Source organism: Eimeria tenella, genomic scaffold (assembly GCF_000499545.2).
Source record: "Eimeria tenella Houghton genomic scaffold, Eth_scaff32, whole genome shotgun sequence".
In the NCBI taxonomy this organism is placed as follows: Eukaryota; Apicomplexa; class Conoidasida; order Eucoccidiorida; family Eimeriidae; genus Eimeria; species Eimeria tenella.
The window spans coordinates 261,046-280,997 of record NW_013543049.1 but is presented as its reverse complement, the minus strand read 5'-3'; the positions used below and the strand labels follow the sequence as shown (position 1 = coordinate 280,997).

The window sequence follows — 19,952 nt, the reverse complement described above, 5'->3', positions numbered from 1 at the left end:
AAATAAATAAATAAATAAATAATTAATTAATTAAAATAATTAATTGAATTAATTCTCTTGCCAGCTTCGAAGGCGAGGGCTCTTTTTATATTCTTTTCAAGTTCCACTTTGTCCGTATCCGGCTTTGGCATTTCTGAAAAATGAAATTAACAAAATAATAAATAATAAATCAATAAATAATCAATAAATAAATAATAAATAAATAAATAAATAAATAAATAATATAAAATAAATAAATAATGCATAAACAAATAAGTAGATAAATAGGACACGTGAACAAATAGATAAATATATAAAGCATATAAATGAAAAAGAAAAAGTAAAAAATAAATAAATAAGTAAATAAACTGCACTTTTGACTTTAAACATTGCATTTATTTTTCATTCAAATCTCTTCAGACTGCTTTTATAAGTTGCCAAGTTTAATAACAGTTCAAGTTATGAATTTAAATTGTAAAATTAAAATTTTAAATTAAAATTTAAAATTAAAATTCAAAATAAAATTGAAATTAAGAAATGAATTTAAAACAAAATTTAAACTAAAATTTCTTTTCTTCTTACGCTCAAGGGCGAGGCGCATGTACTTCGTAATAACTGAAAAATAAAAAATAAAATGAAATTAAAATAAAATAGAAATAAAATAAAAACCAATAAAAACAATAAATAAAAGAAATAAATGTTTAATCATTTGATGTTTAATTAGGCAGCTAATTAATTCATTGTTAGGAAAAGAAAAGATTAAGTAAATAAAATTAAAGAGGCTAAAAATTAAAAACGAAAAAAAAAAGTGTAAATAAAAGAAATTGAAAATAGAAAAAGTAAATGAATAGAAATTAAAGATAAAAATAAAAATAAAGATAAAATAAAAGCGGACGTTTTGAAGTTAAAATGAAATTAAGAATAAAAATAAAATTAAAATTAGTTTGGGGTGAAATTAAAATGAAACTAAAATTTAATCATAAAGCTGAACTGAAATAAATAAAAATGAAAACAACATAAAACAAATCAAAGCTAGGATGAATTTAAATTTAAATAAAATTAAATTAAATTAAAATTAATTAGATGAAATTCAAATTATAATTGCAATTAAGTTAATAAAATTAAATTTGAATTCAATTTGAATTCTTACTTTTCAAAGCTTTCTTTTCCACCAAACACGAGACCGCCAAAAGACGAGTAGAAACTAAAAACAAATAAAATAAAATAAAATAAAATAAATAAATTAGAATAAATAGATAATAAATAATAAATAAATAAAAAATATGTTAACTAAACAAATAAGTAGATAGTCAACTACATAATTAATTGGTAAATAAATAATTTCAATTTTATTCATTTCTGATTTTCCCTTTTTTTATCTGCCGTATCAAATCAATTAGTTAGAGCAACTTAATTAAATTAATTACTTTAATTAAATAATTATTTATTTATTTGTATATTTATTGATTTATTTATTGATTTATTCTATTTATTTATTAAACTATTTATTTATTTATTTATACAGTGTAATTTAATTAAATTAATTATTTACTTATTCATTTATTAAAATAAAATAAAACAAAATAAAATAAAATAAATGAATACCGATCTTTTCTTTTTCTTCAACTTTGGAAAGCAACTCCTCGTCTTTTCCAGTTTCTTTCAGAGCTGAAAATAAAAATAATTTATTTAATTAAATAAATTACTTTATTTTATTTCATTTATTTAAAGAAATTATTTTATTTAATTGAAAGAAATTTATTTAATTCAATATAAAGGTGATTTTGTTTAATTAAATAAGGTGTTTTATTAATTAGAGGTAATTTTATTCAATTAAATAGATTAATTTATTTAATTTGAAAATAGTTTTATTCAAATAAATATAAAAGCCATTTATTTCATTAAATTTTGTTTGATTAAATAAATTATTTAAAATCATTTTGTTGAATTAATTAAATATTTTAATTAAATAAAGTAACTTAATTAGATGAAATTAGTTCAGTTAAATTGGCACTTTTATTCAATAAATAATTCAATCAAATTCAAAAGACAATTAAATTAAATATATAATTTAATTTGATTGAAAGATAATTAATTTAAAAGTAATTTATTTGATTTATTCAAAGTGAATTGGTGTAATGTTTAATTCGTTGAATTTATATTTTAACTAAACAAGTGAATTAAATACAAGAACAAATTTTAATTACTTAAAATTAATTCATTTAATTAAACCAATTATTTATTTATTTTGTTTTTATTTTTAAATTTAAAAAGAGTTTTATAAACTCACCGCGTTTCACCAAGTCATATTTGTTCTTCAGTTTCTTCAAACCCAAAAAGTCTGCAAAATAAACCCTAAACCCTAAACCCTAAACCCTAAACCCTGAACAGTGAGCCCTAAACCCTAAGCCGTAAATAGTAAGGCATAAAGCCCTTAACTTTTAAACCTAAACCCTAAATCTTCAAACTCGAGAAGTTTGCAGATTACATCTAAACCCTAAACCCTAAACCCTAAACCCTAAGCCCTAAACCCTAAGCCGTGAAAAGTGAGTCATAAAGATATTTGTTATGTTTCAAACACTCTAATTTATTCAGCTTTAATTCAATCCAATTCAACTAATTAAATTTAATTGATTAAATTAAACTTATTAAATTAAATTTATTTATTTATATAAATTAAATTAAAATTAAATTAATTTCATTTTTCTCACCGCAGACACCGGCTTGCATGTCGAAGTGCAGCACTGCGAAAGACAAAAACAAAAAATCATTTTAATTAAAAATAAATAAATAAAAGTAAATATAATTAAATGATTAAATAAAATAATTAGATAGATTAAATGTTGAATAAATGTAATTAAGTTCATCTAGATCGAATTAAATTTGTCGGATTTAATTGAAATCATTTAAATTAGTTTAAATTCATTCAATTAAATCAATATCGATCAATTAACTCCAATGTAATTCAATTAATTCAATTTAACTTAATTTAATTCAATTTAATTTAACTTAATTTAATTCAATTCAATTAATTTAATTTAACTTAATTTAATTTAATTCAATTGAATTAATTTAATTTAATTTAGTTTAGTTTAATTTAATTTAATTTAAATTCTTTTTTTTATTTTCGGACTTTCTGGAATTAACGCGAACTGCTCGATGGTATCGGCTTGCGCTGAAAACAAAAAAAGAAAATAAAAATAAATAAAACAAATGACTTATTTACTTATTTATTCATTTACTTATTTATCTATCTATTTATTTATCTATTTAAATGCTTATTTATCTATTTGTTTTATTTATTTATTTTATTTATTTATTTTCATTTATTTAATTTGCCTTTTTCCACGCATTGTTTTAACTTCGAAAATTCCTTTTGGGTCTTCTCGAGTTCTGGCGCTTCTGAAAAAAACAAATTCCAAAAATAAATTGAATTAAAATAAATTAATCAAATTAAATTAATTAAATTAAATTAATTTTAAATTAAATTAAATTAATTGAAGATTAATACTAATGAAATGCTAATTTGTTAGTTAACTATTAAAATAACGCAGCATATTCAAATTTTAGTTCTCCCGCTAGCTGCTGCTGCTGCTGCTGCTTCTGCTGCTGCTGCTTGTGTTGCTGTTTCTGCTGCTTTTGCTGCTGCTGCTTGAGGCTTGTGCCCCTGCTGCTTGTGCTGCTTTTGCTGCTGCTGCTCCCGATGTGCTGCTGGTTCTGCTGCTTGTGTTGCTGGTGCTTCTGCAGCTGCTGCTGCTTGGGCTGCTGCTGCTGCTGCTTGTGCTGCTGCTGCTGCTGCTGCTGCTGCGGCTGCAGCTGCTGCTTACTGGTGACGACGATTTGCGCGGCGGAAAGGACTTTGGCAAAAGCTGCAAATAAAAAGCAAACTTAATTTATTTTAATTTATTTAATTTATTTTCATTTGATTTAAAATTTTTCAACTTTGTTTTATTTCGTTTTCCTTTATTTCGTTTTAGTTCATTTTATTTCATATTGTAACTTCTTTAAGATGACCAAAGATGCAAAAGAATAATATCTTTGGTCAATCTTTTTAATTTAATTTAACCAAATATAAATCAATTTAATTTGATGAATTATTTAATTATTTAATGTTTAATTAATTCCTTTCCACTAATTTAATTTGATTTAACTAAATCAATTTAATTAAATTGAATTAATTGAATTAATTTAATTTAAATAATTTAATTTAATTTAATTTAATTTAATTCTTATTGCTCACGAGGCTCCAGCCAAGTGCCGTAGTCGTTGGACGTCAGCGCTGAGGCAAAAAAAAGAGTTTAATTTGATTTAATTTAATTTAATTTAATATAATTAATTGAAATTTAATTTAATTAAATTAAACTAAATCTAATTAAATTAATTTATCCGATTCAATTTAATTTCAATTAAAATAAATTTAACTGATTGGAATTAAATTAAATTTATTTTAGTTGAATTAAATGAATAAAAATAATTATTTGTTGAGAAATGAATAAATGAACAAGAGTCATTTTAAATTCTTCCCAAATATATTTTTAATCCATTTTACATTTATTTAATTGTTTTTCAGTTGTAAATTAATTTCAAATTTATTTTTAAATTTATTTTTAAATTTTTTTTCAAATTTTTTTTTTAAATTTATTTTTAAATTTATTTAAATTTCATGTTCTCACTTTTCATCAGCCGTAGACACACGGGGTAGTAAGTTGCAGCTGAAAAAAAGCAAAATAAGTAAATAAATAAATAAATAAATAAATAAGCAAACAGATATAAAAATAAATAATAAATGATAAAATAAAACAATAAATAAACAAACAGATAAATAAATAAATAAACAGATAAGTAAATAAATAATAAGTAAATAAATAAATCCATAACGAGTAAGTTGTGATCAAAACACACAAACAAATGAAAAATAAAACATAAAAGATGAAAAAAAGTAAATACAAAATAATGAAATTAAATAAAGGCCTTATGAATTAAAATTTATTTTCTTTTCAATTAAATAAAATTTTGAGGTTTTTTAAAGTTCGAATAAATAAAAGGCCCTCAAATTTGTTTTATTTTATTTTAAATTCAATTTTAATTTATTTCTTTTTCTGTTCTTTCTTTTGTTTGGATTGTTTTCTATTGTCTTCTCTTTCCATTTGAGTCTAATTATTAATGCTCTTTGATTTATTTTATTTTATTTTATTTTATTAATCTTATTTTATCTTTTGATTTCATTTTATTTATTTTATATCTTTCTGTACTCACGGCTCTGCTCGATGACAGAGTTTTCTGCAAAGAAGAAGGAGAAAACCAAATGACAAAAATAAATTAAATAAATAAAAAATAAATAGATAAATAAATAAATTAATCAATTAATTAATTAATTAAAGATATAAATAAATAAATAAATAAAACAAGTAACAAATAAATAAGTAGAAACAAATTATTAATAATAAAGCAAATAAATAATTAAATATAACAAATACATAAATAGAATAAACAAAAAATGAAAAAAGAATAAAAGCAAATATGGAGATAAATAAAAAGCGGGAAGCAAATAAATGCAAGTTTCTCCAAATCAAGAATAAAGCATTTAACTTATTTACTTATTTTGTTCATTTGATTTGTTTAATTATTTCAGTTAATTGAATTAATTGAATTAATTGAATTAATCAATTCCTTTTATCAAATCATCATATTGATATATTGATGTATTTATACTTTTATATATTTATATAAATATATTTATTTATTTCTTCATTTATTTTCAATTTCATTTATTTTGAATTTCCCTTTTTGGAAAAGGCCTTACGCGGCAAACTGTTGACATCTGAAAACAAAAACGAAAAAAACAAAACTTTCAAATTTTAAAATAAATAAGTAAATATCCAATAAACAAATAAATAAATAATAAATAAATAAATAAATAAAATAATAAATGAATAAGTAAGTAAATAATAAATAAATAAACAAGCGACAAATGTCTTAGCAAAAGATCAAACAAAGAAATAAACAAAATAACAGATAAATAAATAAGTAAATAAATAAACTAATTAGTTAATTAATTAATTGTAATAGTAAATTAAATAAATAATAAATAAATAAATAAATAAATAATAAATAAGTAAAAACAATTTAATTTACCATGTTCAATTGCGTAAGGGGTGGTGTCTTCTGCAGCGCCAGAGAGGTGTCGAATTGAAGCTTCGAACATAAAATAAAATAAAATAAAATAAAAATGAAATTAAAATAAAACTAAAATAAAATTAAAATAAAATTAAAATAAACCATATTTAATTCAACTGAATTTAATTGAATATAATGAAATATAAATAAAAGGAATTAATTGCAGGTTTTAAATTTATTAAAAGAGCGTCAAATAGAATTAATTGGAAGTTTTTAATTAATCAAAAAAAATAAAAAATAAAAATGGAAAGAAATTCATTTTAAATCAACTAAAGGAAATAAAAAGATAAAAGGACTAAGTGGCAATTCAAAATCAATAAAAGGAAAGAGAAAAAGGATTTAAAGTAATTAAAAAGAATTAAAATGAAAGACTTAATTGGCAGTTCTAAACTAATAAAAAGAAGAAAAGGATGAATTGGAAAATTGAAATAAATAAAAGTAAAAAGAAATTAAAATAATTAATTTTAAATTTTAAATCTAAAAAATAAAAAGTTTAATTTTGGCGTTTTCCGAGTTTTCAAGTGTCCCGACAGCTCTCACCCTCGTGGAGATAAAACGAATCTGAAATAAAAACAAAAATGAAATAAAATAAAATAAAAATAAGTAAAATGAAATAATAGAATAAAATAATTAAATAGAATAGATGGAATAAATAAAACAAAATAAAACAATGAAAAGAATGCATGCGATGAATTGGCTCTCTTCCCTTTTTGTTTTCAATCTGCTGGCCTCAGCTACTCCTCAAACTAGGGTTTAGGGTTTAGGGTTTAGGGTTTAGGGTTTAGAAAGCGTTTCAAGCCCTTTTTCTCCAAACCAAAAACGACCAAATCCCAACCCGCCCTTAAAAAGGAAAACACCGAAAACAAAAAGCCGAAAAACCAAAAAATCAAAAAAAAACAAAAAACAAAAAAGAAAAAAGAAAACAAAAAAGAAAAAGGAAAGGAGCTCACAGCACAAGTTGTTGGCGAGGGCTTCGATGGGGGAAAGTGCATTTTCGGGAAAGTTGAAAAGAATTAATTTTGGATTTATTTCTTTTTTTTTTATTTCCAAAAGTTTTTTCGAATTTGAACACCGAGGGCCCAGCCACGCGGCTATTTCGTCAGCGCCTGCACGCATTCCATTTATTTAATTTAATTAATTAATTTAATTAATTTAATTAATTTATTTATTTATTTTATTTAATTTAGTTTATTTAATTGATTTAATTTGATTTAATTTGATTTAATTTGATGGGTGCATTTAATTCGGATTTGATTTGTTTGAATTGGACCAACGAAATCAAATAAATAAATAAATAAATGAACAAATGAACAAATAAACAAATAAAATAAATAATAAATAAATAAATAAAAATTAAAATAACTAAACAATCAAATAAACAAGCAAATAAACAAGCAAATAAACAAATAAATATACAAATAAATGAACAAACAAAAAGCAAATAAACAAACAAATCAATTAACTAATTAATTAATTAATTAATTAATTAGTTGATGATTGAGTTTACTTTTTAAAGCCTCATTCATGGCGAGCTGGTGAGTTTGAATCTGCATTGCGGGAACTTTTAAGTTTTTCATTTTATTTTTTTTCAATTCTTTTGCGACGAGTTTGTTTGGCCAGGTGTCCATACAGCCGAGCGCAGTGTCGAGGTCGACCTCGGCGTCTTCGGCTTCGCCTTCGTTTTCACTTTTATTTTCGTTTTCGTTTTCTTTTTCTTCGTTTTCGTTTTCTTTTTCTTTTTTGTTCTTCTCCAACTTCAAAGGAGTCCCCAAAGACTTCTCCTTCATCGTCCGTCTGTACACTTCAATCGTCAGCAAGTTGCAAGTTGCTGCGAACAAAAATCAGAGCAAATCAAATCAAATCAAATCAAGTCAAATGGTCTAATAACAAACCATTTAATTTAATTTGATTTAATTGAATGGATTTAATTTAGTGGATTTAATTTGTGCAAATAAGTGCACATCTCCGTGAGCTGTGCACTTATTTGAACAAAGGAAAAGAAGTAAAAAGCGAAAAAAGAAGCGAAAAAGCCGCAAAAAGAAACGAAGACACAAAAGCAAAGGGTCACCTGCAATGAATCCCGCGAAGTACTTGTCGAATCTCGGGACCCTCTCGGCCTCGGAGTTGTTTCGAATTTGCCGATTTATCTTTTTTTGCACGTCGGGATGTTTTCCCAAAAAGAAACAGTCGGAGGCAATTCGCGCGAGCAGGTGGAAAGGCACTGCGCCCTCCAGCGCGGGGTGCGTCAGCGCGAAAGACAAGGCGGACAAACTTGTTCTCAAGTAAATGTACCGCAAAAACTGGTCCAAGTCGGACCCTGGGAGGACACGGAGGAATTCTAGTTGTTGCAAATCAACTAGGGGTTTAATTCGTGCAATTCGCTCCATTTAGAGGCACAATAAGTCTATATATTGCATTACATATTTATATATTCATGTATCTAAAGAAGACAAACTTGTTCTCAAGTAAATGTACCGCAAAAACTGGTCCAAGTCGGACCCTGGGAGGACACGGAGGAATTCTAGTTGTTGCAAATCAACTAGGGGTTTAATTCGTGCAATTCGCTCCATTTAGAGGCACAATAAGTCTATATATTGCATTACATATTTATATATTCATGTATCTAAAGAAGACAAACTTGTTCTCAAGTAAATGTACCGCAAAAACTGGTCCAAGTCGGACCCTGGGAGGACACGGAGGAATTCTAGTTGTTGCAAATCAACTAGGGGTTTAATTCGTGCAATTCGCTCCATTTAGAGGCACAATAAGTCTATATATTGCATTACATATTTATATATTCATGTATCTAAAGAAGACAAACTTGTTCTCAAGTAAATGTACCGCAAAAACTGGTCCAAGTCGGACCCTGGGAGGACACGGAGGAATTCTAGTTGTTGCAAATCAACTAGGGGTTTAATTCGTGCAATTCGCTCCATTTAGAGGCACAATAAGTCTATATATTGCATTACATATTTATATGTATATGTACATATGTATATATATATATAACGAAAATGAACTTATTCGTAGGTAAATATATCGCAAAAATTGATCTGAGTCGGACCCTGAACAAATAATAATGATAATAATTACTACAAATCAATTTGCACTTAAATTGGTGTAATTTGCTTCAGTTAGAGGTATATATATGTATATATACTGCATTATATATTTATATACATAAACATATATATATATGTATATATATATATATTATATAGAGATACGTATATATATATATGTATATATATAATACGTGTATTATATATCTACTGTATACAAAATACCTATATATATGAATTACATACTTATCCAATGTGTATATACATTATATATATATATATATATTATTAAATATACATATACATAAATGCATATATATATATATATACATATATATATATGTTGAATCAAATATATTTGTATTTAGGGGGATATAAAGATATATGTATTTATTTTGTATATTGTGAGTCATAATAAATTTAAATGAATTTAAATGAATTAATTTAAATGAAACTTAAATTAATTAATTTAAATTCATTTAATTTAAATTAATTTAAATGACCTAATGAATTTAAATAAATTTAAGTGAATTTAAATGAATTTAAATGAATTTAAATAAATTTAAGTGAATATAAGTGAATTTAAGTGAATTTAAATGGAATTGTATTAATTAAAACGAATTAAAATGAATTAAAAGAAATTAAAATGAAGTAAAATGAATTAAAATAAATTAAAATGAATCAAAGTGAATTTTACTGGATTTGCTTTTATGAAGATAATGCACAAAGAAAGTTCACAAACTGCAGCAAATCTGAATCGGATGTTGATTCCCTTTGAATTTATTTGAATTCAATCTAACTTAATTTACTTTAATTTAATTTAATTTAATTCATTAAATAATTATTAATTTACTAATTATTACTCAAAATAATTTAATTTAATTTAATTTAATTTAATTTAATTTAATTTAATTTAATTTAATCTAATTTAATTTTAATTTGTCCTCACAAATGAAGGCAGTGCCCTCGATGTTCCCTCCAGAATCATCTTCTGCAAAAATAAAAAAAATAAAACAAATAAATATAAATAAATGAATAAATATAAATAAATATAAATAAATATAAATAAATATAAATAAATATAAGTAAATATAAATAAATATAAATAAATATAAATAAATCAATAAACGAACAGATCAATAAATAAACAAACAAATAAATAAACAAATGGATAGATAAATGTGAATAAATAAATAGATATATATAAATAAAAACTGTAAGTAAATATAAATATATAGACAAATAAATAAATGTAAATGAAAAAATAAATAGAAATAAGTAAATAAATAATGAAGAGCTTGCTGGTGAATATTCATTTAATTTTTCTCTATTTCTTTATTTCTCTTTTTTTAATTTCTCTTTTTGATTTATTTTCTTAATTCATTTTTGCAATTTCTTTTATTTCAAATTTAATTATTTTTTGACTTACTGTCCAGGTCTTGGTCTGCAGTGGAGCAAAACAAAGAAAACAGAAAATAAATAAAACGAAATAATGAAACATAATAATTAATTAATTAATTGGTTAAAATAATTAACTAATTAGTTAATTAATCAAAACAATATAATTAATTAGGAATCACAATTAAATAAACTAAATGGATCCTATTACTTAAACAAATTAAATAGGTAAATAATTTAAATAGATTAATTTATTTTTATTAATTTAATTAAATTAATTAAATTAAATTAACTTAATTAATTTGATTAAATTAATTAAATTAAATTGAATTACTTTAACTAATTTAATTAAATTAATTTAATAAATAAATTACCCATTGCATGCAAATGAATGCCTGTATCTGAATCTTCTTTATCTTTTTGATTTGGACTCCTTTTTTGATTTTCTTTTTCGTTTTCTGAATCATTTCCTTTTTCATTTTCATTTTCATTTTCTTTTATTTTTTCTTTTTCTTTTTTTTCTTTTTCTTTTTCTTCTTTTTCTTTTTCCGTCTTTTCCGCCACCCGCGCCGCCACCGCCGCCTTTTCCCTCTTTGTCTCAGGAGGCTCTAAATAAATAAAATAAAATAAAATAAAGTAAAATAAAATAAAATAAAATACTTAATTAAATTAAATTAAACTTAATTAATTAAATTAAATTAATTGAATTAAATTAATTTAATTAATTTAATTCAATTTATTTGCAATTTGACTCACTTGGGACTTTTATTTGTTTCGCGAGAAGACTGAATTCCTTCTTTAGACCTAAAAATAAAAATAGTCATTTTAATGTTTTATTTTATTTTAATTTGTTTTTAATTTGTTTTTAATTTGTTTTTATTTTGTTTTTATTTTGTTTTTATTTTGTTTTTATTTTTTTTATTTCAATTTTAATATCTATTTTTAGTTCGTTTTATTTCATTTCTATTTCCAGTTTAACTTCAGTTTTAATTACAATTTTAACTTTGCTGTCAAATTCATTTCTAGTTTAGTTTTAATTTTATTTTTAGCTTTCATTTCATTTTAATTTTAATTTTAATTTTAATTTTATTTTCTTGTATCTTCAAAAGTTGAATTAGAATTAAGGAGAGAAGAAATAATTAAAAGAAGTAATTTCTTCTAAAAATAAGAAATGCTTTTAAAAAACTAAATATCGAAAATTAAAATTAAATAAAAAAAGAATTAAAAATAAATTAAACAGACTGAAAGTACATTATGTAAATTAAATAAATTCAAATAAAAGAAAATAAAGTGATTAATTAAAATAAAATAAAATAAATTAAAATAAAATAAATTAAAATGAAATAAATTAATTTTCTTCTCACTTTTGGCCATCGCCTGGGGTGTCACTGCACCTACAGACACCTGAAAAAAAGAAGTTCAAAGATTCGAATTTATTTATTTAGAATAAATGAAACAAATAAAACAATTAAAACAATTAAACAATAAAACAAATAAAACAATAGAGCAAATAAACAAGTAAAACAATTAAACAAATAAAACAAATTAAACAAACATTACAAAATAAAACAAATAAAGCAAAAGAAATGAAGCAAATAGTTAAAATAAACAAATAAAACAATAAAACAAATAAAACAGTATAACAGGTAAAACAAATACAACAATGAGAACAAATACGACAATGAAAACAAATACAACAGCTGGAACAAACAAAGAAATAAACAAAATAAAACAAATAAAACAAATAAAACAATAAAACAAATAAAACAAATAAAAATAAAACAAATAAAGAAATAATTAATTTCAATTATTTTGTTTTTGTCCCACGAGGATTGCGCGGAGCATCAGTTTGAACTCTTCCACAGCCAAGGCGTTTTTAATGGAAGGGGCTGCATGCAAAAAAAACGAATTAGAGGAATAAATTGCAATTAAAAGCAGTAAATTAGGACCTAAAACGCTAAAATATAAATAAAAAAATTTAACTGCAACTTAAGGCTTTTAATTTGAGTAAAAACGGACAAAAACGAAACGAATGTCTGGGGTGTACGTACACCCCACGAAAGAGCCGCCGAGGCGAAACGGAAGGAATGCGACTTTGCGACAAAAACGAAATAAAGAAACAAATAAATGAAATAAAACAAATAAACAGTAAATAAACAATAAATGAAGAATAAATGAAGAATAAATGAAGAATAAATAAAGAATAAATAAAGAATAAATGGGAATAAATGGCGCCGCACTGGTCCTGAGGAGCTGGCGAAGAAGCACTTTGCAAAAAGTGTTTTTTTGTTTGCAAAAGTTTTTCATTTTTTCAAAATTAAAAATTAAATTCCATTCTTTTAATCCCGACTTCTTCTCCGCCACAACCAGAGCCACGGACTCCGGGCTCTTCGCGCCCGCAAACTCTACAAAACCCTCAAACTGCGCGCAAACCCTAAACCCTAAACCCTAAACCTTAAACCCTAAGCCTTTAAGCCAAGTTGGAGGGGTGAAGGCTGCAAAATTGATTTGTTTGAAATGCGGTTGAATGCATTTTGTGCAAAGTTAAATTGAATTAAATTAAATCTAAACAAATTAAATTTAAATTAAATTAAATTAATCAATTTGATTTAATTGATTCAAATTACAGATTTCTCAATTTGCATCTTGTGCTCCTCAGAAAGAGCCTTCGCCTCCTGCAGCAAATAAATAAATAAATAAATAATAATAAATAAATGAGTATCCAAACAAATGAATGAATAAATAAATAAGTAAATACCCAAATAAATAAATAAATAAATAAATAAATAAATAAATGGTAAACAAATTAAAATGATCACGAGATTGGGATTATTAGTCATGTCAAATAACTTCAGCAATTTGACTTAAACGAATGATCGATTAATTAATTAATTAATTAATTAATTAATTAATTAACTTATGTATTTATGTATTTATTTATTTGTTTATTTATTTATTTATTTTATAATTACCGTCTCTGCAGTTTGGAACTGTTCCATCACTTCTTGCAGCAGCTCCTGCAGAGCAAAATAAAAAAATGGAAATTAAATATAAAAAATAAATGAATTTTATTTATTTTAAATTGAAAAGAATATTATAAATAACTCTCTTGAAAAACAAAACGAATGTAAATAAAAGCTGCACAAAAACGGCATTTCAGGGAGCCAAACAACCCAAACCCCTAAACCCTAAACCCTAAACCCTAAACCCTAAACCCTAAACCCTATTTGTTTAAACTAGCGCTGCATTCTTCACTTCTTCTTAAATTCAATTTGCTGCTCTTACCGTTACTGAACTCTCTTTTTTCTCCAGGTTATTCTGAAGAAACAAACCCTAAACCCTAAACCCTAAACCCTAAACCCTAGCCCTGTAAACCCCAACCCCAAACCCCAAAACCGTAGGCCCCAAGCGCGAAACCCTAACCCCAGAAACCTAACCCCCAAACCTCAAACACCAAACCCTAAAGCCCAAACCCTAAACCCTAGACCCTAGACACTAAACCCTAAGCCCCAAACCCTAAAGCCCAAACCCTAAACCCTAAACCCTAGTTGCCTGGAGGTAGTTGAAGACGGAGTAAGCGTAGAAGTTAGTTCTTGCGAAGAGTTCTTCCATGGTCTTAGTTGCGTTTTCTTCATCTTTCCAGAATTGTCTGGAAAGAAAGAAATGAAGTACATTTTGATTTATTTCTTTTTCGTTTTCTGGGGTTTGTTTTTGTTCCTTTGAACTGCTTTTTGGATTTCCCTGTTCCTTTTCTTCTCCCCTTTCTTTTTCTCCAGTTTTCAACGAGGGTTTTGCCATTTTAAACAACAAAAAACAAGCTCGAGACAATAAATAATGACTTAGTTCTTTCCCCCTTTTGTTCTTTTTCTGCAGACACTTCAGCAGCGAGTCTCGGCTGTCCATACACTCCGCGAAGTACGACCCGTGCCGGTGGTGGTTCGCCAACGGAATTCCTATTCACAATTTAATTAATTTAATTAAATTAATCAATTTAATTAATTTAATTTGATTTAATTTGATTTGATTTGATATAACTTGACGTAATTTCGTTTAATTTGATCTAATTTGATTTAAATTCAGTTTAAATTTGATTTGATTTGGTTTAAATTTGATTTAATTGGATTCAAATTGGATTTAAATTTGATTTAAGTTTGACTTGATTTGATCTAATTTGATTTAATTTTAATTTAATTTAATTTAATTTAAAAGTGGTTTTTGCTGCAGTGGCAGCTTTTGTTTCTTTCCACGGTGCGCTGCAGCAACAGGCCCAAGCCCTAAACCCTAAACCCTAAACCCTAAACCCGAGACCCTTAACAGTGAGCTCCAAGCACTAGACTTTGTGCACAAGTCCCCAAACCCTAAACCTCAACCCGTAAACCCTAAACCCTAAACCCTAAACCCTAAACCCTGAACCCTAAACCCTAAACCCTAGAGTGGTTTGAAATACCCTTTTTGACGATAATTTCGAAAACAGATTCTTCAATTGCATTATCCAAATCAAGTTGCATTTCAATTTCTTCTTTGTCCATTTCTGGAAAAGCCTTGTGGGCCTCCATTTGCAACTAAAAACAAAAAGCGAAAAATAAAAATAAAAGATTTATTTAAATAAATGATTTATTATTCAAATAAATGACTTGTTATTCAAATAAATGATTAATTACTTAAATAAATGACTTGTTGTTCAAATAAATAAGTTTCATTCAAATAAATGATTTGCTCAGCTGCTGTTAGTGAACTAAACAGCGCTTTTAGGGTTTAAGGTTTAGGGTTTGAGGCAGCCTCGTCACGCTAGGGTTCAGCGTTAAACCCTAAACCCCCAAACCCTAACCCCTAAACCCTAACCCCTAAACCCTGCACCCTAAAACCTAAACCCCAACCCCTAAACCCTGCACCCTAGACCCGAAACCCTAAACCCTGCACCCTAACACCTAAACCCTAAACCCCAAACCCTAAACCCTGCACCCTAAAAGCTAAACGCCAAACGCCTAACGCTGCACCGTAAACCCCAAATCCTGCACGCCAAACCCCAAAGCCTAACCCCTAACCCCAAACCCTAAACCCTAAAGCGTGGTTTGCTGGCCTTGGAGATTTTGTGGAGGTGGTCGGCCTGGGGTTTGGAGGGCTCGAGGGCCGCGAGGGCGGGGAGGACAAACTTGAAGGGGAAAGTGGGAAATGCGAAAAAAGCAATTTGCGTTTTTGCAATTTGAGTCCACGCGAGCAGAAGAGGCAAAAGATCGAAAACTCTTTTCAAATCTCTTTCGAAAACGACTCCGCGAAACACCGCCATCAGCAGAAACGAAAGCTGCAGAAACTCCGGGCCGCTCCCAAACACTGCTGCCGAAGATTCAACTCCCGCTGCGCGCCGCCGCAAAACTCCGCATTTTCCGATTTAAATTCAAAAAATGCAAAATAAATCCTTTTTTATTCTTTATTTGGCTTTTACACGGGACGGGAAGGCCGGGAAGTGCAAGGATCCAGAAGATCGGCCGCGGAAACGCGAAACCTGAACTTGAATTTCTGCCTAACAAATTCTACTTTCTCTCGCTTTTCTCGACGATTTCGCAAACTTTTCAAATTAAATTCAGAAATCGCTTTACTTTAGTCAATCACTCTTCAGAAACGAAGAGCTTTTAATATTTTTTCCCTTTTGAAACTCGCAAGGTTCCACAGTGCTGAGGTGTACGTACACCCGAAATCGCTGACTCTGAACTGAAGTTCAAGATGTTCCGCTTTCACTTTATTTCGCTTTCGGGAATTAAAAAAGAGCTTGGAAGTTATCTTGTTTGATTTTATTTACCTTTTTGGAGGCCTTCCACCGATAAAATGACTCTTTCCTCTTTTTTTCTTCCTTTCGGCTTCTTCCTTATTGCCAAACGCTCCCCTATCTCAGTTGCTTCCCAGTGCCCGACCATGCGGTGAAACTGCTGCAGCACTGCAGCAGCAAACTGCAAAGACAGCAGCGGCAAAAGAACTTTCCATATTTCAACTAAACTAAAATCCCCTGCTGCTGCCGCGGACATGCAAACAGCAAACGCACTTAGCAGCAGAGTAGCAGCAGGAGCAGCAGCAGTAAAACAAACCGCAGGAGCAGCAGCAGCATCAAACCACGCAGCAACCGCAGCAGCAAAAATCGCCATAGCAGCAGCAGCAGCAGCAGAAGTTGCTTGCAAATGGACCAGTCGAGTGGCGTCGTGTCCCCTTTTTGTGAAGACAACGTCTTGAAGAAAAGCAGCAAACTTTGCCAAATGGCTGATGTCAGCAGCAGCAGCAACAAGCGGCTCTTTGTGGCCCGCCTCGTGGGCTGTACGTACAGCTGCGCTCCCCAGCGCGTTCTGCACAAGGTCCGGAAAGATCCAAATTTCAATTCATTTATTTCTCTCTTCTGCTTTATCCTTGGCGTTATTTATTGCTATTTATTATTAGTCTTGTTTCTATTCAGTTCTGCTTTTTAACAGGAATTTATTGCTGCTCTGCAGCAAACGGGACAGCAGCAGCAGCAGCAGCAGCAGTTTGATTGGATTACCAGCAGAGTCGAAACTCCAATTTGCATCACCGCCATGTCAATGCGCTGCGACTGCGGACTTGGGTTTTTTTTTTCTGTTTTGTTTTCGCCGTCAGCAGCAGCAGCAGCAGCAAAAGAGCAGCAGCAGCAGCAGCAGCAAATCAGAAAGCAAATTGAACAAGCACTCAGCAGCAGCTGCTGCAGGCCACGCCGGCCTGACAGAAAATGAAAACTAATTTTCATCTTCAAGTTGGAGAGCAAGAAGCAAACAAAACAATTTTAATCCATCCTGCTGCTGCTGCTGCTTCTGCTGGTTTAGCAGCTCTTGTTGCTCTTGCTGCTGCTGCTGTTGCTTTTGCTTTTGCTGCTGCTTTTGCTGCCGCTGTTTCTGTTCCTGTGGTGCTGCTCCTGCAGCTGCTGCTACTTGCTGCTGCGATTATTGCTGCAGGTGCTGCTGCTGCTTCTGCTGCTGCTGCTTCTGTTGCTGCTGCTGTTGTTGCTGCCGCTGCTGTTTATTAGGAAATCTGCAGAGTGTGGAAGCAGCAAAAGAGTCAAATGGAAAATGCGGTGAAGACTGTTGGCGGGACTTTGCGCGCGCTGTCGATACACCTGGGTGGTGGAAGCAAGAGACTTGAAGGCGAATAAAAATGAATTAAAAGAAATTAAAATAAATAAAAAGAAATAAAAATGAAAGTAAATAAAAAGAAAGAAAGTTGCAAAGGGCTGCAGCGGCGATCTTGAAGGTGCCTAGACACCCGAACCAGTGGGCGACCGCCGCAGAAAGAATGGAAGTGGAAATTTCTTAAAAGGAATTCGAAAAGATTTTTTAATTTTGAATTAAATTAATTAAATTAATTAAATTAATTAAATTAATTAAATCAATTAAATTAAATTCAAATTCGAAACGACAAACAACTCCATTTTTTATTCCCCGAAACTCCCGCGATCTCCCGCGGCGCCTCACCCGCGGCGGCAGCGCCTCTCTCGTGGAAACTTGAATTCAAATTGAATTGGTTTTAAATTGAATTAAATTGTTTTAAATTACTTTTAAATTCATTTCAAATTACTTTTAAATTTATTTTAAGTTAATTTGAATTTCTTTTTTCTCTTTTTCCTCTTTTCTTTTCGATTCAAGAAAGACAGTTTCGGCTGTCCTGGGATCAGATCCGAGAGCAGCAGCACAAGTTGAATTCAGAAAAGTGGAAAGCGAAATTGAATCAATCATTTAATTTATTGTTTCATTTAATTGAATTAAATATTTAAATTTATTAAATATGTAATTTAATTCAATACTCAAATTAAATTCAAAGGTTCAACTTTGCAGTTTCAGTTGCGGGGCTTTCGTTCGTCACACTGAGACCGCCGACTCTCATTTCCGTTTCTGAATCAAAAAGAAAATAACTTAAATTCAAATTTAGATTTAAATTCATTTCAAAGCAAATTCAAATTCAAATTCAAATACAAACTCAAATTCAAGTCTAAATTCAAATACAAATTCAAATTTAGTTCAAATTCAATTCAAACTCAAATTCAAATTTAAAATTAAATTCAATTCAAATTTAGATTCAAATTTGAATTTAATTCAGATTCAAATTCAAATCCAAATTCAAATTTGAATTTAAATCTAAACTCGAAATTAAATTCAATTTAAATTTAAATACAAATTTGAATTCGAAAGAAGAAAAAGCCAATTGAAGACTTTGCTTGAAGAGCCCTCAGGTGTCTTTCAAAATAAAATAAAAGTAAACACAAAAATGAAAATAAAATAAAAATTAAAAAAAAAGAAATAATAAATATGTATGTAACAAAATTAAAACTGCTGTCATCTCATTTATTGTTTTCTGTCACTTCCGTTTCCTCCGTCAAATCCAACATATTCTGCAGCCCAAGCTGCTGCTGTTGCTGCTGCTGCTGTTGCTGCTGCTGCAGTTGCTGCTGCTGCAGTTGCTTCTGCTGCAGTTGCTGCTGCTGCTGTTGCTGCTGCTACAGTTGCTGCTGCTGCAGTTGCTGCCGCTGCAGTTGCTGCTGCTGCTGTTGCTGCTCTCGCTACTACTCAGCCACAGCTAGCCGCAGTCTCTAAACCCCCTAGCTGCAGCTGCTGCAGCTGCTGCAGCTAACTGCAGCAAGCTGCAGCTAACTGCAGCAAGCTGCAGCTGCGGACAGCTGCAGCAAACTGCAGCTGTAGCTAGCCGCAGCAATGGGGGTACTTGAAGGCCTGAGCTGCCGCAGCAAAATATAAAAATAAGTTTTCTCCTTTTAAGCACTTCTTGACTGCAGCTGAGCTGCAGCAGCAAAACTAGTTGAATTAAACTGCTTCTGCTGAATAGTTTAGAATTCTCTTTTGTTTGCAAAAGTTTGATTTAAATTGGCTTTGAATTTCCTCAAAAACTGAACAAGAGGAATTGCGTTTGCGGTTTCAGGTGTACACGCAGGTACAACAAGCGCGGGAGCGAGTTTGGCTAAAGCATGTACATACAGTACAGAAATATAAATGCAATTCATTTATATTCCGTTCATAATTCATCTATAATTCGTTTACAATTCATTTATATTGCAATATTGCATTTTAATTGCGTTTTGTGCCTCCTTCGCACTCAGGTTTACGTTGGGGTCCTTTGAAACTCCCTGCTGGCGCTGCTGCGAGAATCCGAGGTCCCGGGAGTTATATTTTGCGTCCCAAGTTTAATTTGTTTTAACTTGAATTTCGAGGGGCGAAAAGGCGAAAACTTTGAATTAAAAAGTCCTCTGGCGAGTTTTCCGGGGCGCGAGTTCGCCGGCAGCCAGGTGTACGTACACCCCGTGGGTGTACACGTACACCCCAAGGGGTGTACGTA

At 28.8% G+C, this 19,952-nt stretch overlaps 3 protein-coding genes across 3 annotated transcripts; 1 reads left to right on the top strand and 2 right to left on the bottom strand.

Moving 5' to 3' along the window:
- Window positions 1–3,519: 3,519 nt before the first annotated feature.
- Window positions 3,520–8,543, bottom strand: ETH_00006255 (uncharacterized protein; the record flags this gene model as incomplete). Its single annotated transcript, XM_013376186.1, has 5 exons — window positions 3,520–3,866; window positions 4,220–4,258; window positions 4,653–4,691; window positions 7,787–7,984; window positions 8,225–8,543. 5 exons carry the CDS (start codon window positions 8,541–8,543, stop codon window positions 3,520–3,522), a joined length of 942 nt encoding a protein of 313 aa, XP_013231640.1.
- A 4,691-nt stretch (window positions 8,544–13,234) lies between these two features.
- Window positions 13,235–14,414, bottom strand: ETH_00006250 (uncharacterized protein; the record flags this gene model as incomplete). Its single annotated transcript, XM_013376185.1, has 4 exons — window positions 13,235–13,291; window positions 13,589–13,633; window positions 13,902–13,934; window positions 14,160–14,414. The coding sequence occupies 4 exons, from the start codon at window positions 14,412–14,414 to the stop codon at window positions 13,235–13,237; spliced, it is 390 nt and encodes a 129-aa protein (XP_013231639.1).
- Window positions 14,415–16,786: 2,372 nt separating this feature from the next.
- Window positions 16,787–17,347, top strand: ETH_00006245 (uncharacterized protein; the record flags this gene model as incomplete). Its single annotated transcript, XM_013376184.1, has 2 exons — window positions 16,787–16,957; window positions 17,072–17,347. 2 exons carry the CDS (start codon window positions 16,787–16,789, stop codon window positions 17,345–17,347), a joined length of 447 nt encoding a protein of 148 aa, XP_013231638.1.
- Between the last annotated feature and the right edge of the window lie 2,605 nt (window positions 17,348–19,952).